Source organism: Labeo rohita, chromosome 15 (genome assembly GCF_022985175.1).
Source record: "Labeo rohita strain BAU-BD-2019 chromosome 15, IGBB_LRoh.1.0, whole genome shotgun sequence".
Taxonomy (NCBI): domain Eukaryota; kingdom Metazoa; phylum Chordata; class Actinopteri; order Cypriniformes; family Cyprinidae; genus Labeo; species Labeo rohita.
The window spans coordinates 18,859,479-18,877,617 of NC_066883.1; the positions used below are offsets into that span (position 1 = coordinate 18,859,479).

The window sequence follows — 18,139 nt, forward strand, 5'->3', positions numbered from 1 at the left end:
TTATTATTATTATTATTATTTTTTTTTTTTGTAAAGAAACACAGAGTTGGGTAAATTACTTACAATTTGTAATTCATTACTGATTCCAAATTCCAAATTGTAGTCAGTAACGTAATCCATTACTAACACATTTTAGGTAATAACCAGACTACTTTTTGATTACTTTTAGATTACTTTATCACATTGATTTAAATAGGATAATCTTGTACCATAATGATATAAAAATACAAAGAGTAAGAAAGTATGTTCCATTCATTGCACATGAAGTGCATTAAATATATTAAATCGAGGTTTCCCAAACTGGGGTTTGTAAAGGAACTGCAGGGGGTTTATGAGTTTAACGAAAAGCTAATAATTAAATCATAAAAATGTAAAATTAAAATAAATCATTTTAAAATAGCAATCAAAAACACTTACCAAAACACTTACCAAAAAGATAAATATTTTGTTTGTAAATATAAATGTTTACAGAGAACCATGAACATGCAAATGTGATACTTTTATTTTATTCAAATTAATTATTAATATTTATTTTAAAATCTACTTTTAAGGGGTACTTATAATAAATATATTAGGAGAATGAGGTCCATATGACAAGAGGTTTGGGAATGTCTGTATTTTATGTAAATAAGAAATAACGTGAATTTTAATGAGTTTGAAAGACAAAGCCTTCAAAGGACCATAATATATGGTTAAATAACCTACTGAGTGATAATTCATTGGTTAGTTAGATGTTCATCAGTAGTTGATGCAATGTTGAAACACTTTTAAAACCTGAAATGACTGTTGTAAATCCAGGGGTCAAATGCTGTCTCACCATCTGGCTAATAATGACGAGTGTAAATGTCCAGAAAACTGACTTTCTGAGTGTATATAAGCATTAGGCTATTTTAGAAAGAAACATTTATTGCTATTGTGTGAATAATATGTAATAAATATAAAAGTAACTGTAGTCTAACGAGTATTTTAAAATGTTATTTAATCTAATTGCAAGTACTTAATTTTTGGAACCTAGATGACATGTAATCAGTTACTACTCACTCCAATGTTGAACTTTGTAGAAAAAATTTAACTAGTAACAATTTGGAAAGTGTGCTTTAAGATATACAGTCCCACTTTATATTAAGTGGCCCTAACTACTATGTACTTGCACTGAAATTAATCATTTGATACAGTGCACTTATTGTGTTCATACATGCATTTACATTGTACTTAGATTTTAAAAATACCCGCATGTAATTACATCAGTAATTAATTTCTGTAATTACACTTATAATTACACTGTTGACCCATCCCTTACACCTTTACCCAGCCTTAAACCTACCCATACCACCAAACTTCTCCCTAACCTTACCTGTATCCCACCTCAATAGCAGCAAAAGTGTTTTGCAATACAATATGACCACATTAAGTACTTTGTACTTATTTTTTGATGTAAGTAAGGCCACTTAATAAAAAAAAGTGGGACCAGATATACTGTAAAAACCCACAGGCCCAAAATAGTGTTATGGAGGTATTTATTTGCTTTGAGTGCATAAAGACACAAAGGCAAGACAAAGTTTAAATTCATGTATAAAATATATTTAATGGCAGTATATTCACAACTCCACACAGAACTGTGCTGCTGATAACAAATACCCTCTGTAACAACTAATCTTTGAATTACAGTACTATCATTTACAATTAAAACAGTGAATTTATACACAACTAATGATAGTGGCTTGGAGAAAATATTAACCTGAAAAACAAACACAGCACAAAGATAAGAGTTACTGTATCCATATACACTTCACAAAAGGGGGGGGGGGTTTCTTTACCAGTTCCTTACAGTAAAGTAAAACATAAAACCGCCATCATGTTTAAGTTAAAATCTTTTCCTGTCCTACCAAAAGTACATTCAAATGTCACATGACCACTATACTGTGTGACCCAGTTACACCAATACAACGTCTGTCATGAGCGTATAATATACACAACCAGTCAAAAGCTTGGACACACTTGACTGACATTGTTTCTCATGATTACAAAACCTTTTGAACTAAAGGCTACAACTTGAAAACCTGAAAAGACAAATATAAGCTTACCTTATACATGAAATTGTTTGGTAAATTTTATATTTATTTCATTATTATATATGGATGAGTTGGAATAGATATTAAAGGAAAAGCAGAAGTAGGTTTTGAGAAAGCTCAAATATGAGTTTTGACTTGTTTTGCATGTTTTAATGGTACATAATTTCCATACCTCAATAATTCTTGATTACTTTAATATTATGGCGTCGTCAGGTTGACATAGTAATAATGAACTTTGACTTGGTGTGTCAAATCTTCTGACTGGCCATATATTAAACTACACTTAACAGTTCAAGCAAGCCACAGCTCATCTCAAAACTGACATAATCTCTTATTGTCAAAAGAAACAAATTTACAAAAACAAAATATACACATGACAAATCAAACCAGACAGTAAACATGAAAATATCTAATGCCTTCTGATTATTGGTCTCTCAAAAATCCCATAGATCACCCCTGGAACTAGTATTTATTTTTAGTGCCTTGAAAAAACTTCAGAAGCTTCGGTCTCATCATTTAGACGATTAACTCTAGTGAGTTCAATGTTATTGCAGAAACTGATGCACAGCAAGTACTTGTGGGATTTACATCCTCACACTGTAATAACAATATAATGAAAGTGCCTGTAGAGTAAACGTCACAGAAATGTCATGGTCAAATGTTCATGACATCACCCCCACATGACTGATAATTCATTATGAATCCTCCAGCTTTTTATGGATAATGTGTATTGCTATGAACTTAAAGCTACAGAACGATTTCATGACTTCTTGTTTGGTTTAAAATGGCTCTGATGCTGATTGTATGTGAATGCAGAACTGATAGCTGCCACTTCTACACTCACAGGTATTAACATCAAAAAATGTTGAGTAATTAAAAGGCCCGTTCAAAAGCCAAAGATCAGTGAAAAAGCATATTGATCGTTTACTTTGGCCGATAAGTCTTATTTAAGAGTGGTAGTGTAGTTGTTTTTCTCCATGAACTCCTTTAGCTTGGTGGGATAGTCTGTCATAATCCCTGTAGCCCCAAGGTCAAAGGCACGTTTAAAGTCTTCCTCGTCGTTCAACACCCAGATATACACCTGCGGTTGGAAAGGAAAAAACAACGTCCCATGATGACGTTCCAGTCAAGAGTGAAATTCCATTCAAAGCTCCTGCCATCTGCTCATGCACATCATAGCACTCAAAGCCATGCTTACGCATAAAGTACATGTGGTGTATGATCTAAATCTCATTTGGAGATTAGCACTCACCTGTATTCCTCTGCTCGTCAGATGATCGAATAATGCTTTTCTCATGAGAAGCCTGAAAAATACAATCATATTATTAGTCCAGCATATTTCCGAACTTAAAGGGATAGTTCACCCCAAAATGAAAAATTACACCATGATTTACTCACCCTCAAACCATCCTAGGTTTATATGACTTCCTGCTTTCAGAATCGGAGTCATATTGAAAAATGTCCTGGCTCTTCCAGACTTTATAATGGCTGTTGAGATTTTGAAGTCCAATAAAGTGCATCCATCCACCATAAAAAGATTTATTAGTAATGTGCGTGTATGCATGTTTCACACGGATTACACAATCTGAGAATGTTTTCTATTTGAATTGGTTCATTTGAAAGTAGAGTTTCCACTCTCTACAGATATATTTTTCATGTCTGTAAGACAAGTATTCATGCTTAAAGGATAAGTCCCCTTCCAGAACAAATATTTACAGATAATGTACTCACCCCCTTGTCATCCATTGTTTTTTTGCGTTAAACATTTCAGTTTCATAAACATTTTTCTCCATATAATGGACTGGTATGGTGCCCCGATTTTGAACTTCCAAAATGCAGTTTAAATGTGGCTTCAAACGATCCCAGATGCAGTTGTAAACAATCCCAACCGATCGTTTCGCTAGATTAGACCCCTCTTCCTCAGCTGGGATTGTTTACAACCGCATTTTTAGCCGCATTTAAAATGCATTTTGAAAGTTCAAAATCGGGGCACCATATCAGTCTATTATATGGAGAAAAATCCTGAAATGTTTCCCTCAAAAAACAATTTCTTTATGCCTGAAGAAAGAAAGAGATGAACATCTTGGATGACAAGGAATGAGTACATTATCTGTCAATTTTTGTTCTGGAAGTGGACTTCTCCTTTAAGTTTGCAGAGACCGAAATGGCAGACAGTGCATCCTGTTTGCTTTTATTGTCTTACAAAAGTGTAACATTTCGTTGTTATTGTGAGTGCACACAAATTAGGGCTGCACGATTAATCGCACGATATTGTGAGGCACGTTCAGCTGGAGCGGCAATTAATACACAGAGTCGAATGCGATTTTGAGCGTGATTTGGCGTAGCTTGTCAGTGATTTACGGCTCTGTGTATTAATTGCCGCTCCAGCTGAACGCACGTGATGGAGCTTTACTACTAATCAAAGTACCGGATCATTGACTAAGCGCACCTCACAATATCGTGCGATTAATCGTGCAGCCCTAACACAAATAAACAAGTCTTTACAGATTCGAAAGATGCGTTACTTTTATCTGTATGACCAAAAATGACGGAGTATTTTAAGTGCAAGTGTTTGCACTGGCGCCTCCACCTGTCATGCAGTGAGCGAGGTACAATTCAGCTTCCACACTCCGGACAGACACTTCAATAGCGCACATTTTTCTACATTAACATTAGATTGAGTGGCCATGTAAAACTTACATATTTCAGATGAAAAGCCATATTTGAGGTCCATGAATGATAGGTGAGCATTTGGATGTCCTGCCTGATACTGTACTATATAACCACATAGACCAGCTGTTTACGATGTGTCCGTCATGGACTGCTTGACTTCGCCACTTCCTGTGGGTTTTTTCTCTGCGACTAATAAAATTTTGGTCAACCAAGCCTCTTCTCATCAACTAATGGTAAGTTGACTGTTAGCAGGCAGCCCTAGTTTGTGTAAAAAAAATCAAAAGTGACGAACATGGAAGCGCAGTGGAGAGAGCAAAACGAAACACTGGTCACAAAATAGAAGTACAAAATGTGGATTTCAATATAAGCCATAAGGAGGTTTTCTTTTGCTGCAAACAAAACTTAGTTCTCACGAGGCTAGCATATTCTCACCGGAGCTTATGCTGTGTCTACATCCCATGTCATCTGCTTGTAGCAGAAGCTAGAGTTTAAAGTTTTTAAAGTTTCAAATATGGATATTTTTCTTACAAAAATGTGTCAATTCACTTCAGAAGGTCTTTATTAACCCTCTGGAGTACTTTTTATGATGGATGGATGCACTATATTAGACCATTCACTGCCATTGTAAAGCTTGGAAGAGTCAGGACATTATTAACATAATTAAGATTGTACTTGTCTGAAAGAAAAAAGTCATATATACCTGGGATGGTTTGATGGTGAGTAAATCATGTGGTAATTTTCATTTTTGGGTGAACTGTCCCTTTAAGTATTAGAATAACATGGGCCAAGCTTAAGCATTTCTTTATGCTTGTAATTACTTTATCACTAAGACCAGAGCGTGCCAAAACTCTGAAGCAATCAGTTAACTACTTTCCCATAAGAAACACATAAACTGTGTTAACTAAATATTTACATAAAATGTTTATTAAGGCCACATAAACTTACGTGTCTGCCAGCCATGTTATGAAACGCTGACTCCGTGTCTGATGCTCAGGATCTCGGAGTCTACAAGAGACAAAATCTTTATCACTTTTCAGGTTTCCATTAAAATCTATTATAGAAAATGTCTAGCACAGCACTAATTATGTGAGCATACAAAGTTCATGTGCTGAGCCTGAATCTACAAAAAGCCAAATCTAAAGATTTTTTAAAGAACTATAGGAGCATGTAGGTATGATTGAAATGCTTATGTTAATCACTTGGAAATTATTGAAGGCATGGGAATCTCTAGGAATTGTTCCTTAAGCGGGACGAAGGGCAGAAGGCCTGTATAGAAAAGACCGAGTAACAGCAGGACTCTGTGCAAACTGAACAGGATTGGGATTTGTGGGTTCTACAAAACAAACAGAAAAACACCAGATATTGACATTTTGCATACTTCAGACAGTTAATAGTTTACTTATGTTGATTACAACCAGTGTATCACCTCTTTGTTACATTTCTTAACAATTTCGTTGCTGGAGTTTCCCCAGACGGTCAGATGCTCCCTGTTGTATTGCACAACCAGCTCGGACACCTGATAGAAAAAAAGGTAAAACTCTAGTTGGCTCCTGTTGAACTCGTCTCACCAACCTGATTAATTTTAGTGGTGACAAGCAGCTGCACAGACAGAGGATTCGAGGAACTGAAATATGAGCAGGACAGCAGGGCGCCACAAACCTTCTTGATTAGAATGTCATTGTTGACCTTGATATCGATGTTTACCGGGGTGTTTGGGAAGGCTTCAAACACGTCTCTCAGCAGAGGGATGCGTTTGTCATCTCCTCCTTCACAGTAGCACTCTGATACAAACAGGAATAATGTAATAGTTGAACATCCATGTATAAGTAACCATTCAATGTATACAAAACATTTGAAATATCAGATCAGTGGCTTAAAATCCAAGACCACGTGTGCATTGGTTTTGGATTTCAATTGTGTGAAAAGATGAACTGAAATTCAGTTTTCATAATGGAAGTACATGCTATAACGCCACTCTTTCGTGAATACATGAACGACATTTCGCAGAAGCTGGAGATTTAGATTTATAACGTTGTTAAATATGGCTAATTTTCTCACACAAGCAGCGATTCACTTCAGAAGGCCTTTATTAACCCCCTGAAGCTGTGTGGAGTACTTTTTGTGATGGATGGATGCACTTTACTGGACTTCAAAATATCTATTCACTGCCATTATAAAGCTTGGAAGAGCCAGGAGGGTTTTTTTTAAATAACTCAGTGTGTATTCATCTGAAAGAAGAATGTCATATACACCTAGGATGGCTTGAGGATGAGTAAATAAAAGGGTAATTGTCATTTTTGGGTAAAATATCCCTTTAAATCAAACTTTTTGAACATTACCTGGACTGAACACTCACCTCGTTTGAAAGTCACCCCAAGCTTACAAAGATATGGTGGAAGATCCTAAGAAGACAAACACTTTTACAATACAGCATTTGGACTGCAAGTTCGAAAACAGAATGTTTGAAGTTTCTCCACTCACAGCATAAGCCACATCCGAAACGTATGTGTTAATGCCAGTCGACCGCTTTAGGTTGGAATCGTGCAGCACCACCACCTGCTCATCACTGGTCAAGTGACAGTCCAGCTCCAACATATCAGTGCCCAGTTGAACAGCACTGTGGAAGAAGAAAATGCACAACAGATGGGTTAAGGAAGCATCTGTCTGTGAAGATTTTCATCCAGATCCTTACAAAATACACAATTTTATCATCAACTGTCAATGCCACTTTGAATGAATGTTGAAGAAACACTTCAGATGCTTCTGAATTCTTCAAGGTCAAGTATACAAAATTAACTAAGCATATTAGGTTTTAGTACAGTCACACTCATCAATGCAAATCCAAGGAATAAACAGCGACCTATTGAGAAACTCACTGCTTGAAGGCTGCCATTGTGTTCTCCAAGTTCTCGCCAGCTCCTGGAGATGAATAAAAAAACAGTAAGAATTAAAGCTGCAAGCAGCCTTGAAATGGCCCTCACACCTGGGCTCACCACCACCCAGTGGCTTTTGGTAAACAGCAAACGGTGAGCAATATGCATTTAAAGTGGTAAATATTGGAGGAATATTTCAAAGTCATTTATATATGGCAAACTTCCTACTGCCAGCTAGTGGCACTATGACTATAACTGAATATTGTCATGTAGATGGCCAGGACTCTTACCAAACATGTGAAGTCTAGTGCACATTGGACACTGCATGTTTAAGTTAGTGTAAAACAAGCCATTTCCTGTTTCCAGCAGGTGGAAGTTAGATGTGTTCATGTGAGGACTCTTATCGAAAGGGTGAAGTTTGAGGCAGATCGGACACTGTATGGCTGAGTTACAACAACTTCCTTTTACATGGTGAAACATCAAGCTTTGTCAGGCCGCCCCGGACACGCCCTTTAACGAAAACTCAAGATCTTTACAATTTAACATTGGCAAAGGCCTTTAGATTAGACTGATTAAATATAATGTTGATGTCATTAAATCTCTATGAGGAGTTCGTTAAAGCATAAAACATGCCACATCCTGTTGCCAGCAGGTGGCGCTATGACTATAACTGAATATGGTCATAGGCATGTGTTCAGGACAGGACTCTTATCAAATGTTAATTTTAGTACAGATGGCGAAACATCGAAGTTTGTCAGGCCGCCACGGACACGCTGTTCAACGAAAACTCAAGATCTTCAAAATTTTACGTCACAAAGGGCTTTAGATTACAATGATCTGTTTAAATCTCTAGGAGTTTGTTTAAATCAACACCCGAAAATGGCAGAAACGGCACAAAACTTCCTAAGAAAAATCAAAATAACAGACTTCCTGTTGGGTTTTGGACTTCATACCGGGGGACTTTTTTGTAGGTATTGGTGTGTTACATGTGTCTACTGAATTTCGTACATGTACGTGAAACATAGCTCGAGTAGCACTTCGTTGAAATTTTATAGGTGGCGCTGATGAGCCATTTTGCCACACCCACTTCTGAAACCCATATCAGATGTAAATTTTTGGTGTGTGCGCAGAGTTTCATGAGTTTTCAAGAATGTTTATGCCCTCAAAAATGATTTATTTTGGAGAAGAAGAAGAATAAGTATCTGAGCAATTTCAATAGGGTCTTCGCACAATCTGTGCTTGGGCCCTAACCAAACCAAAAATGCATTTTATAGCAGTGCTTGGTATTTGCTTTTGGTAGTCAAATAAATAGCTAATGTTTATGTTGACTGTATGTAGTTTCTACAGTATTCCTGAGTTCACAGTCCACACTCCTGTGTGTAGTCAATAAAGTCAATGATGGCCTCTCTGAACCAACACTGGCCCAACATTAAGGTATTATGAAATATGACTAAAAACAAGATTTTCATTATGTAAAAAAAACAGGCTTCAGGCTACAGTCTTATGAAGACTGTACATATATTACATATCTTATGAATGTAACCCAGATGCATTCATTGACTGTGTCTTAACACCTAGTGAGCGTCCTACCTAGTCAGCATCACAGCTCACTAGGTTTTATTAGACTACAAAGAAAAAGAGTGCATGTATAAACGAAAATGAACAGCCTCACACTGCTACACAGCTGATGTAACTTATGAAAGCAGCGTTGTCACTCACCACCGCGGTGTGAGATGTGTCTGCTCCGGAAGGTTTCTTTCTTTCGCCGATGCAGCAGTGACGGACACTTGAGCAGTAACGCCGAGGTAAGCACGTATCCGGTAACCGTGGATAAAACATAAACCGCGGCGCTCATTTTCACTTTTATCAGTCAGTCTTGTAAAGCCACTTACATAACTACAATACAATTCATTTAGAAGGTGACGTGAAACGCGACAGTCTCTGCAGAAGTCAACACACCGGCCGGTATCTTCCAGCACCGCTGGCCAGCCGCCGCCGCTGCTGCTGTCGCGCTTCAACAGCGATCAGAAGAAAGCCGAGTGAAGCTTTTAAGGCAGAGCATATAGTGTCAGTCAGATAAGTTCCTTCTTAATTTGCACCGTCATGCATTTCTCTGTAAACCCACCCATGGGCTTGCAGTCCAATATTTCATGACAGGCCATCCCCCTGCGCAGTTTACATATTGCTCGGCTCAATAATAATACTACAGTCGCAGAAACGCGCATGCTCAGTACAAGCGTCGAATGACGCGAGTGAACGCAAGAGGATGCTCATGGACAAATAAAGTCCTTCGTGTCTTAATTCCGCTTTAAACAAACAAATACAAACCTGCTTTCTTTTACAAGTGGTCAGTGAAAAACTGTTTTGAATTCTGTCATCATTTAGTCACCCTCAAGCCGTACGAGTTTCTTTCTTCTGCTGAACACAAAAGAAGTTTGTAGCCATTTATGGAAGTATGGGAACTAAATAAACAGGACCTTACTGTATTAATTGAAATGAGCAGGCAGTTAAAGAGGTTAAAACCTAATTCTCTATATTTCAACTGAATGCTGGCGTGATGTAATGTATGAAAGGTGTTGTTATCTCTCGACTAAAGTTCAAGATCTCATTCTTTCAGCTGTTTTTTTACGCCGCAAGCGTTCTTCTACATCAGTGGCATTTATGAGGGATTAATAGATTATGCAACTAAAGCATAAGACTTCAGAATGAATGACTAGACTTTATGTTCTCTGAAGTAATGCCAGTAATAAACACATTTCCAACCCCACAAGTCAGAATTCACGGTGTTGCTCTAAATATGTAGCCCTTCCTAAAGTGCAAGCAACCAAGTGTGTCAAAGGTCAGTCAAGTTGGTCTGTCAAAGTTCACTACAAAGTTCAAGCTTGCATTGCAATCACTAAGAAATCAGATATACGACAAAGATTGTCAGTTGAATTGCTTGTAAACTGGCGCTCTCTTTAAACACGGCATAGAAATTGGCATTTAGAAACATTGCTGTGTTTCCATCACAGTAATAGTAATCTAAGAACAAGGAACCTGGATAATTAAACTGAGTAGTAGTAGTGACTGATAAAGTTCTACATGTCGACAGCACTTGCATCGGCCCTTCAAGAATGGAAGATTCAGGAGAAAGACCTTCAGCACCTTCAGGTAGTAAATGATCTTTCTCAATTTGTTCTGAATGTCCACACAATAGACCTTCACTAAATAAAGCATTTCTGTGTTCAGGAGACCCATCGGCTTTACCTGCAGAAGTTAGAGGAGGTCTCCAAACTTCAGAAGAGCTTTGCTGCCTCCATAGCTCGGCAAAAAAAGAATTTAAAGGAGAATTTAAAGACTTTGAATAAGTAAATACAAAGTGTTTTTGGTATGCTAAATCCCTACTGACTGATAGATGCTCATTAATGTGCATTTTCTGTTCCCAATCAAAGGTTTAATAAAGGACTGACAGAAGAAGAGAAGAATGGGGTTAAGGAGGCTAAAGATCACATCCAAAATATGCCAAGCCAAATCTTTCAAATGGAAGCATTTCTTCCAAAGAAAAACGGGTACTGAAAGATTATTCAAATGGAAGGTTGTTTCAACTAAGCTTAGTTATCAGAAGTTGTGGATACATGTTGAGCGTTATTTTTGCTTATCTTTTCAAGGATTTATCTCAGTCTTGTCCTCGGGAGTATGAATGTCAACCTTCCAAGCAAAGAGGCTAAGTAAGCACCAAAAAGATACATTGAAATATACTTAAAATATATTTAAATGCTGTGTATATCAATAGATTTGTAACTTTATGTTAACTTTATGCACACTATTGACCCATTGGCAAATAGGTTCTCTGGTTCTCAGTTCCTTGCAAAAGTATTCATACCCCTTAATTTTTTCACAGTTTGTTATGTTGCTGCCTTATATTAAACAGTTTTAAATGACTTTTTCCGTATTGAGAAAACAAAAACACAACTGTCTCAACTTCGTAAATGTATTCAAAACAAAAAAAAACCTGAAATAAGTACATTGCATAAGTATTCATACCCTTTCTTTTTTGGGTATGATGTGACAAGCTTTGCACATCTGCATTTGGCAATTATTTGCCATTTGTTCATCAAGCTATGTCAGGTTGGATGGGGGCAGACACATTTTCAGGTTTCTCCAGAAAAGCTTGATTGGGACAATCACAGAGTTGTCTGTAAGCCACTCTTGCAGTGTGCTTAGGGTCATTGTCCTGCTGGAAGGTGAACCTTCTGCCCAGTCTGAGGTTCTGAATGCTCTTGACTAGGTTTTCATTAAGGACATCTCAAAATTAATGATCAAACAGTTTGATGTGGGGAAAAAACTAAGGCAGAAACATAACAAAACATGAAAAAAAATTAAGGGGTATGAATACTTTTGCAAGGCACTGTACATTTATAATTTTTTAAAACAATAATAACATTATATTTATTTAAACAAAGATTTACAACTAAATAGAATAATAGCTCATTTACATTCATTTAAACTTTTAAATTAATTTTGCTTCACAGTTTATTTCTTTCAGCTCATCTTATACATATAATCGTTTTATTGTAGGGCTGAATACAAAGATGAGTATGAAAGGTTCAAGCTGTACGTGACTGTCACTATGTTCCTGCTGACTTTCGCTTGTCGCTTCTTCATCAGCTACAGGTAAGACTGAGTTCACTGAGTTCAAAGACTGACAAGTTTTCCCTCACATCACATTTCATGCCTGCCTTTGTTGTGTGTCTGTAGAGTTGTGGATGCCCTTCTTAACTTCATGTTGGTTTGGTACTATTGCACGCTGACGATTCGTGAAAGCATCCTCATCAGCAATGGATCCAGGTCAGAAACTGTCAGAGATAAAAACATATAAGAGACTTTCAGGCTTGAAGATATGATATGTGTGCTAGAAATGTTTGAGCAGTAATGGGTTTAATACGCTGTCTGAAGGCCCTTCTCTTTCTGGCTTGTGCCATTTCTACAACCTTGGATTTTTTAGGATTAAAGGCTGGTGGGTTGTCCACCATTACATTTCCACCTTTCTGTCTGGAGTCATGCTAACCTGGTGAGTCATTTCACACTATTCATTTCAGACCTACTGTACCTACTCAAGTTAAGTCAACAAATATTGTGTTGTTTTTGTAGTGTGATGTACTTTTCAGTGAAACTGGGTTGTAAATTTTAAAATGTGTATATTGGTGTAAAGTGACGTTCCCATACTATCCAATAGCCTAAGTGACACCAATGGAAAAGGACAGATATTAAGTGCAAGAGCAAGTTATTACATCTTAATTAAATATTACAAAGGAAAAACATCAGTTTTGTTGCTGTTAACTACAACAAAAAATAGAACTACTTAAATTTTGGGTAGCACTTTACATAAAAGGTTACAATTAGTTAACATGAACTGAGAATGAACAATACTTTTACAACATTAACAAAGATTAATAAATACATTTGTTCATTGTTTGTTCATGTTAGTTAATACATTAACTAATGTTAACAAATGACACATTGTAAAGTGTTACCAAAAGATTTGCAAGATTTGTAATATTAAGTTGAAAAATAAAATAAAATATAAATATTAGATAAACATAGCAACAAACAATTAGTTATAAAATAAAGCTAAATAGAAATATTAAAAAACAAAAACTAATAAAATTGACAAAAGTACATAACAAACTTAAATTAAAATCATCAAATTTAATAAAATAATAAATACAATAATAGTATAAAAATAATGCTAAAATAACACTGCAGTTGTTTGTATAATTAGAATAACGTTAACATGTAAATCATTTAGGAAATACAATTTAAATAGGCACAAATTTATGTAGATTTTAAATCCATCAGGACAAGAGTTATTAGAATGTGTTATTAACATTAAAAAAAACATAAAACATGTTTTTTTACTTGAAATAAAATAAAACAGAAATAAAATACCATTTAAAGAAAAAAACTTAAATGTTGCCAAGGCAACATTTCCCATTTTCATTTAGTTTAATAAATAAATAAATAAATAAAATTTAATTAAAATGAAAACAGGAAATATAATTTTTTATATTATTTTATATTAAAATAATGTTTTTTAAAACCTATATGAAGAGTTTATTTGCAAAAACGATTAACTCATTTTTTTAAAATTGTTTTACAATCTTGTTTTTTATTATGTTATCATGTTTTTTTTTTTTTTTTATTGTGTTAGCTGTATTTTCTTTTAGTTATTTTACTTAATCAAAATATTCCAACTGCAGTTTGATTAAGATGAATTGGAATGCACAATGAAAAAACATGATTTCTGAAAATTAAAAACGGAGAATCAGTTTTTGCAAATGAACTCTTCATATAAAAAAGTCTAGTATCTCAGTGATACTAAAATAGCTAAAATAAATAATTAAAGAAAAAAGAAAGTTATGAATCAGTGAATTGCTGCAATTGGTTTGCCCTCAAACAGCACTTCTGCTATTTATGTAGGCCAGATGGTGAAACATACCAGTCTTTCAGGAACCAATTTCTGGCCTATTGTTTGTATCAAAGTAAGTTACAAACTCTTCATGGATACACCACCTTGTAAAACATCTGTTGTGGGAAAAATACCAACACTGCAATACTGAGAGATTCTGAAGGCAAACGTATGACTTTCTCATGCAGGCTTTGTGCAGTATCTTCAGTACTACTATCAGAGCGGGTGTCTCTACAGACTAAAAGCACTGGGGGAAAGACACAACTTAGATCTGACTGTTGGTAAGGATTTCTAAGTTTACCATATGAAGAAATTCTGACAGTGTAATGCTTTATATCAAATGGCTTTTTGTTTGCACAGAGGGATTTCAGTCGTGGATGTGGCGGGGACTGACATTTCTTCTTCCCTTTCTCTTCCTGGGTCATGTAAGTATATGTCTTTCAAATAAAATCAATCAAATCCCAATTTGTCATATTTTAATGATTTGCTGTATGCTTTGGTCAATGTGACACAGTTCTGGCAGCTCTGGAACAGTATTTCTCTCTTCAGAATGACTCAGATGCCTGAAAGTAAAGAATGGCAGGTCAGTGTTGTTTTGTAGACCTTTCCACAACATCAGAATAAAAATCTTTAAGTTGAGTCCACTCACTTACGTAAGATTCTGAATAAATTAAGACAGTGATCTTGAAGCTGCGATTACCTCTTGTCCTCTTTTTGCTGCAGGTGTCCATGTGTGGCTTCTGCTTTCTGGTTCTGTTTGCGGGAAACTTTTTCACTACACTTGCGGTCGTCCGTCACAAGCGCAAAAGCCAGCAAAAAAACAAGAGTCTGTGATTTTCAAGAACTTTTGTGTAAAAATGTCAATGAAGTCAACAGGGATATTTTTACAAAATGTGACCCTGGACCACAAAACCAGTCTTAAGTAACAAAGGTATTTTTGTAGCTATTTGTAGCCAAAAATACATTGTATTCGTCAAAATGATCAATCTTTCTTTTATGCCAAAGATCATTAGGATATTAAGTAAAGATCATGTTCCATGAAGATATTTTGTAAATTTTGTACCGTAAATATATCAAAACATAACTTTTGATTAGTAATATGCATTGTTAAGAACTTAATTTGGCGATTTTCTCAATATTTAGATTTTTTCACCCTCAGATTCCAGATTTTTAAATAGTTGTATCTCGGCCAAATATTATTCTAGTCAACAAACCATGCATCAATGGAAAGCTTATTTATTCAGCTTTCAGATATGACAGTTTCAAAAAATTAACCCTTATAACTGGTTTTGTGGTCCACGGTCACAAATATGCAGATTCAGGTTAACATGTGGCAATCCATCTTTAATTTGTTTATTATTTTTCAATGCAGAATGCATTTTTTTTTTATAAAGAAGTACAAAGTGGGATGTTGAACAATCTGAAATAAAGTTGTTTCTATTTAAGTGGAATTTCTAAACTTGAATAAACTATAAGAATGACCTTTTTTATTTGTTTTATGCGAAATTAATTTAGTAACAGTAAGATTGAACATTAACACATGAATTAACTTATTTCACTAATAATAATAATGTTTACTTATGTCGTATTAATATTGTTTATTACATTATTTAAATAAATTATGTACGTATTTTAAAGACTCGCTTTTTTAGTGCAAGTGTAAACAAAAATAACTACAGCAATTAAATACAACATTGGATTACAGTATAAATAAAATAAATAATACAGGAAGACAACAAAAGATCAACAAAACAAAAGTGTCGTAAGTCACAAAGAAAATTATGTAATGTGGGTAATGTTGAAGAAAATGTACATTTATGAATATAAAATTTTCCCGAAAAAATAAACACATCTCTTTAAAAAGAGATAGGGTTAAATAACCGAAGATGACCTCATTTTCCCAGCATTCCTGTCATAACAATATGGCGGCGTCCTTCAACATGCAGCCTTAAAGTTAGCCAGTTATTTATGTGCGACATATGAAGTTAGATCCTTTACTGACTACTGTTATAAATTTGTAAACAGTGCCGTCTGTTTGATAAAGCACGGAAGATGTTTTTAGCGGTGTTGTTATCGTGTTTGCTGTATTCTGCAGTCGGCGCTGAGATGTCAGGTGGGTTTATATTGCAACGCATGGCTGATAACAAGCAGAACTAATAGACAACGAGTTAAATTAAATGCGAATGCTAATTATAGATCATAGGTTGATAGTACGGCAATGCTTTAAATGCACATGCAGTCATTTTTGCACGGTACTATCAGTGTTCTGGATTGGAGTTTCGCGGTTAGGTTGTGTTTCAAAACCTTGTGAGCTTCCTACCTAGAGAACCTTCGCAGTTCCAGTGTTTTTAAACGCTGATGCAGTAGTAAAAATGCTGACTAGATAGGCAGCTCACTAAGTTAAAAGACATTAAATCGATTGTCTTTCTCTTCAGTAACCAATGTCACTTGTTTGTTTACATAATTCCCGACACGTCAAGTGTGCAAACTATATTCCCTTGCATTCACAGGTGCTTTAAGTTTCACTGAGAGCTACCTGCTGACTGTGTGGCAGAACAGGTTATATGTGTACACTACTGCTGCTGTTCTCATAGGAGTCTGGTTTACTGTGAACATGCTTTTCAAGAAGGTAATGAAGTGTGTTTGCTCATAAAGCCTCTCTGCTGTTTAAGTATTTGTTAGCTAGTTTCTTGGTTGCTAATAAATACACAACTTAATAGATTGTGTTTTTCCTTCATAGAAAAAAGTGGTTGACCCTGTAAGTCCGTTGCTTCACAAATCTGTGAAAAAGCAGGAAGTTTCACCTGAAACAGAAAAAGTCATTCATGTTTCTGGGGTCAAAGTGTTCTATGGATCACAGACAGGAACAGCAAAGGTTTGTAGACACTGGTGGTCAAAAGATTGGAATAATTAGGACGTTTTTGAAAGAAATACCTTGTGCTCACAAATTCTGCATTTATTTGATTAAAAATACAGTAAAACAGTGATATTGTGGAATATTTGAAAAAAACAGTTTTTTTATACTTTAAAAAGTCATTTATTCCTCATGCAACATTATTATCATTATTAATGCTGAAAACAACTTTGCTGCTTAATATTTTAGTGGAAACCATAATATGCTACCATTCAAGACTTTGGAGTAGGATTTTTTTTTATTATATATGAGTTTATATATAATAGTCAGGATGCATTAAATTAATAAAAAGTGACAGGAAAGCATTAATAATGTTAAATGTTATAATGTGAACAGAAAGATTTCTGTTTCATCAAAGAGTCCTGAAAAATGTATAACGTTTAAAAATGTTAAATTAGTTTTTTTTCTACGTTTTTAGTTCTAAATGTAATTATTATTTATTTATTTATTTGTAGGAATTGCGTGCAACTTTGTGATGTGGTTGTAAACTGCTATTTTTAAATTCTGCTTAGGGTTTTGCAAAAGAGCTTGCTGGAGACATCACCGCTCAGGGGATCCAGTGTGAGGTTATAGATATGAAAGAGTACGACCCGGAGGACAGACTGGCTGAGGAGGTGAGCATATCATGTGCTTCAAGGAGAAGTTCACTTCCAGAACAACAATTTACAAATAATTTACTCACCCCCTTGTCATCCAAGATGTTCATGTCTTTCTGTGTTCAGTCGTAAAGAAATTATGGTTTTTGAGGAAAGCGTTTCAGGATTTTCTTCATATAATGGACTTCAGAAGGGTCTTATCTAGCGAAAATGACAGGTCGTTTTTTGAAAATAAAAATTTGTATACTTTTTAAGCACAAAAGCTTGTGTAGCACAGGCTCTGGGATGCGCGTTCACGCTGCTATGAGTTAGTGATGAGTCGTTCTTGAACAATTCATTCATTTTGAACGAATCTTTAATTAGGGCTGCACGATTAATCGCACAATATTGTGAGGTGCGCTTAGTCAATGAAGTCGGTACTTTGATTAGTAGTAAAGCTCCATCACGTGCGTTCAGCTGGAGCGGCAATTAATACACAGAGCCGTAAATCACTGACAAGCTACGCCAAATCGCGCTCAAAATTTGCATTCGCTGAACGCACGTGATGGAGCTTTACTACTAAT

At 35.5% G+C, this 18,139-nt stretch overlaps 3 protein-coding genes across 3 annotated transcripts in view; 2 read left to right on the forward strand and 1 right to left on the reverse strand.

Moving 5' to 3' along the window:
* Nucleotides 1-1,775: 1,775 nt before the first annotated feature.
* On the reverse strand, nucleotides 1,776-9,847 carry gdpd1 (glycerophosphodiester phosphodiesterase domain containing 1). The gene is made up of 10 exons (XM_051129570.1): nucleotides 9,338-9,847; nucleotides 7,622-7,664; nucleotides 7,227-7,362; nucleotides 7,102-7,147; nucleotides 6,405-6,526; nucleotides 6,172-6,261; nucleotides 5,945-6,078; nucleotides 5,691-5,750; nucleotides 3,325-3,376; nucleotides 1,776-3,153 (listed from the first exon to the last, which is right to left on the reverse strand). The coding sequence occupies exons 1-10, from the start codon at nucleotides 9,471-9,473 to the stop codon at nucleotides 3,016-3,018; spliced, it is 957 nt and encodes a 318-aa protein (XP_050985527.1). The 5' UTR covers nucleotides 9,474-9,847; the 3' UTR covers nucleotides 1,776-3,015.
* Nucleotides 9,848-10,699: 852 nt separating this feature from the next.
* On the forward strand, nucleotides 10,700-15,511 carry tmem120ab (transmembrane protein 120Ab). Its single transcript, XM_051129569.1, has 12 exons — nucleotides 10,700-10,768; nucleotides 10,847-10,965; nucleotides 11,050-11,166; nucleotides 11,266-11,325; nucleotides 12,176-12,271; nucleotides 12,356-12,445; nucleotides 12,603-12,668; nucleotides 14,078-14,139; nucleotides 14,255-14,347; nucleotides 14,427-14,491; nucleotides 14,581-14,649; nucleotides 14,790-15,511. Exons 1-12 carry the CDS (start codon nucleotides 10,700-10,702, stop codon nucleotides 14,898-14,900), a joined length of 1,017 nt encoding a protein of 338 aa, XP_050985526.1. The 3' UTR covers nucleotides 14,901-15,511.
* Nucleotides 15,512-15,982: 471 nt separating this feature from the next.
* The window catches only part of tyw1 (tRNA-yW synthesizing protein 1 homolog (S. cerevisiae)), an 81,785-nt gene continuing 79,628 nt past the window's right edge, over nucleotides 15,983-18,139 (forward strand). Inside the window, exons 1-4 of the mRNA XM_051129568.1 lie at nucleotides 15,983-16,179; nucleotides 16,577-16,695; nucleotides 16,807-16,941; nucleotides 17,493-17,594. Of these exons, the coding sequence (XP_050985525.1) occupies nucleotides 16,119-16,179; nucleotides 16,577-16,695; nucleotides 16,807-16,941; nucleotides 17,493-17,594 (417 nt within the window). The 5' untranslated portion in view covers nucleotides 15,983-16,118. The remainder of the gene's footprint in view (nucleotides 16,180-16,576; nucleotides 16,696-16,806; nucleotides 16,942-17,492; nucleotides 17,595-18,139) is intronic.

Coding starts and splice junctions, on each gene's coding strand:
- gdpd1 (XM_051129570.1), bottom strand. CDS start 9,473: ATGAGCGCCGCGGTTTATGTTTTATCCACGGTTACCGGATACGTGCTT. Junction 7,665..9,337: donor ACACATCTCACACCGCGGTG/GTGAGTGACAAC, acceptor ATTCATCTCCAG/GAGCTGGCGAGAACTTGGAG. Junction 5,751..5,944: donor ATGCCTTCAATAATTTCCAA/GTGATTAACATA, acceptor TGTCTCTTGTAG/ACTCCGAGATCCTGAGCATC.
- tmem120ab (XM_051129569.1), top strand. CDS start 10,700: ATGTCGACAGCACTTGCATCGGCCCTTCAAGAATGGAAGATTCAGGAG. Junction 12,669..14,077: donor TCTGGAGTCATGCTAACCTG/GTGAGTCATTTC, acceptor CTATTTATGTAG/GCCAGATGGTGAAACATACC. Junction 14,348..14,426: donor CAACTTAGATCTGACTGTTG/GTAAGGATTTCT, acceptor TTGTTTGCACAG/AGGGATTTCAGTCGTGGATG.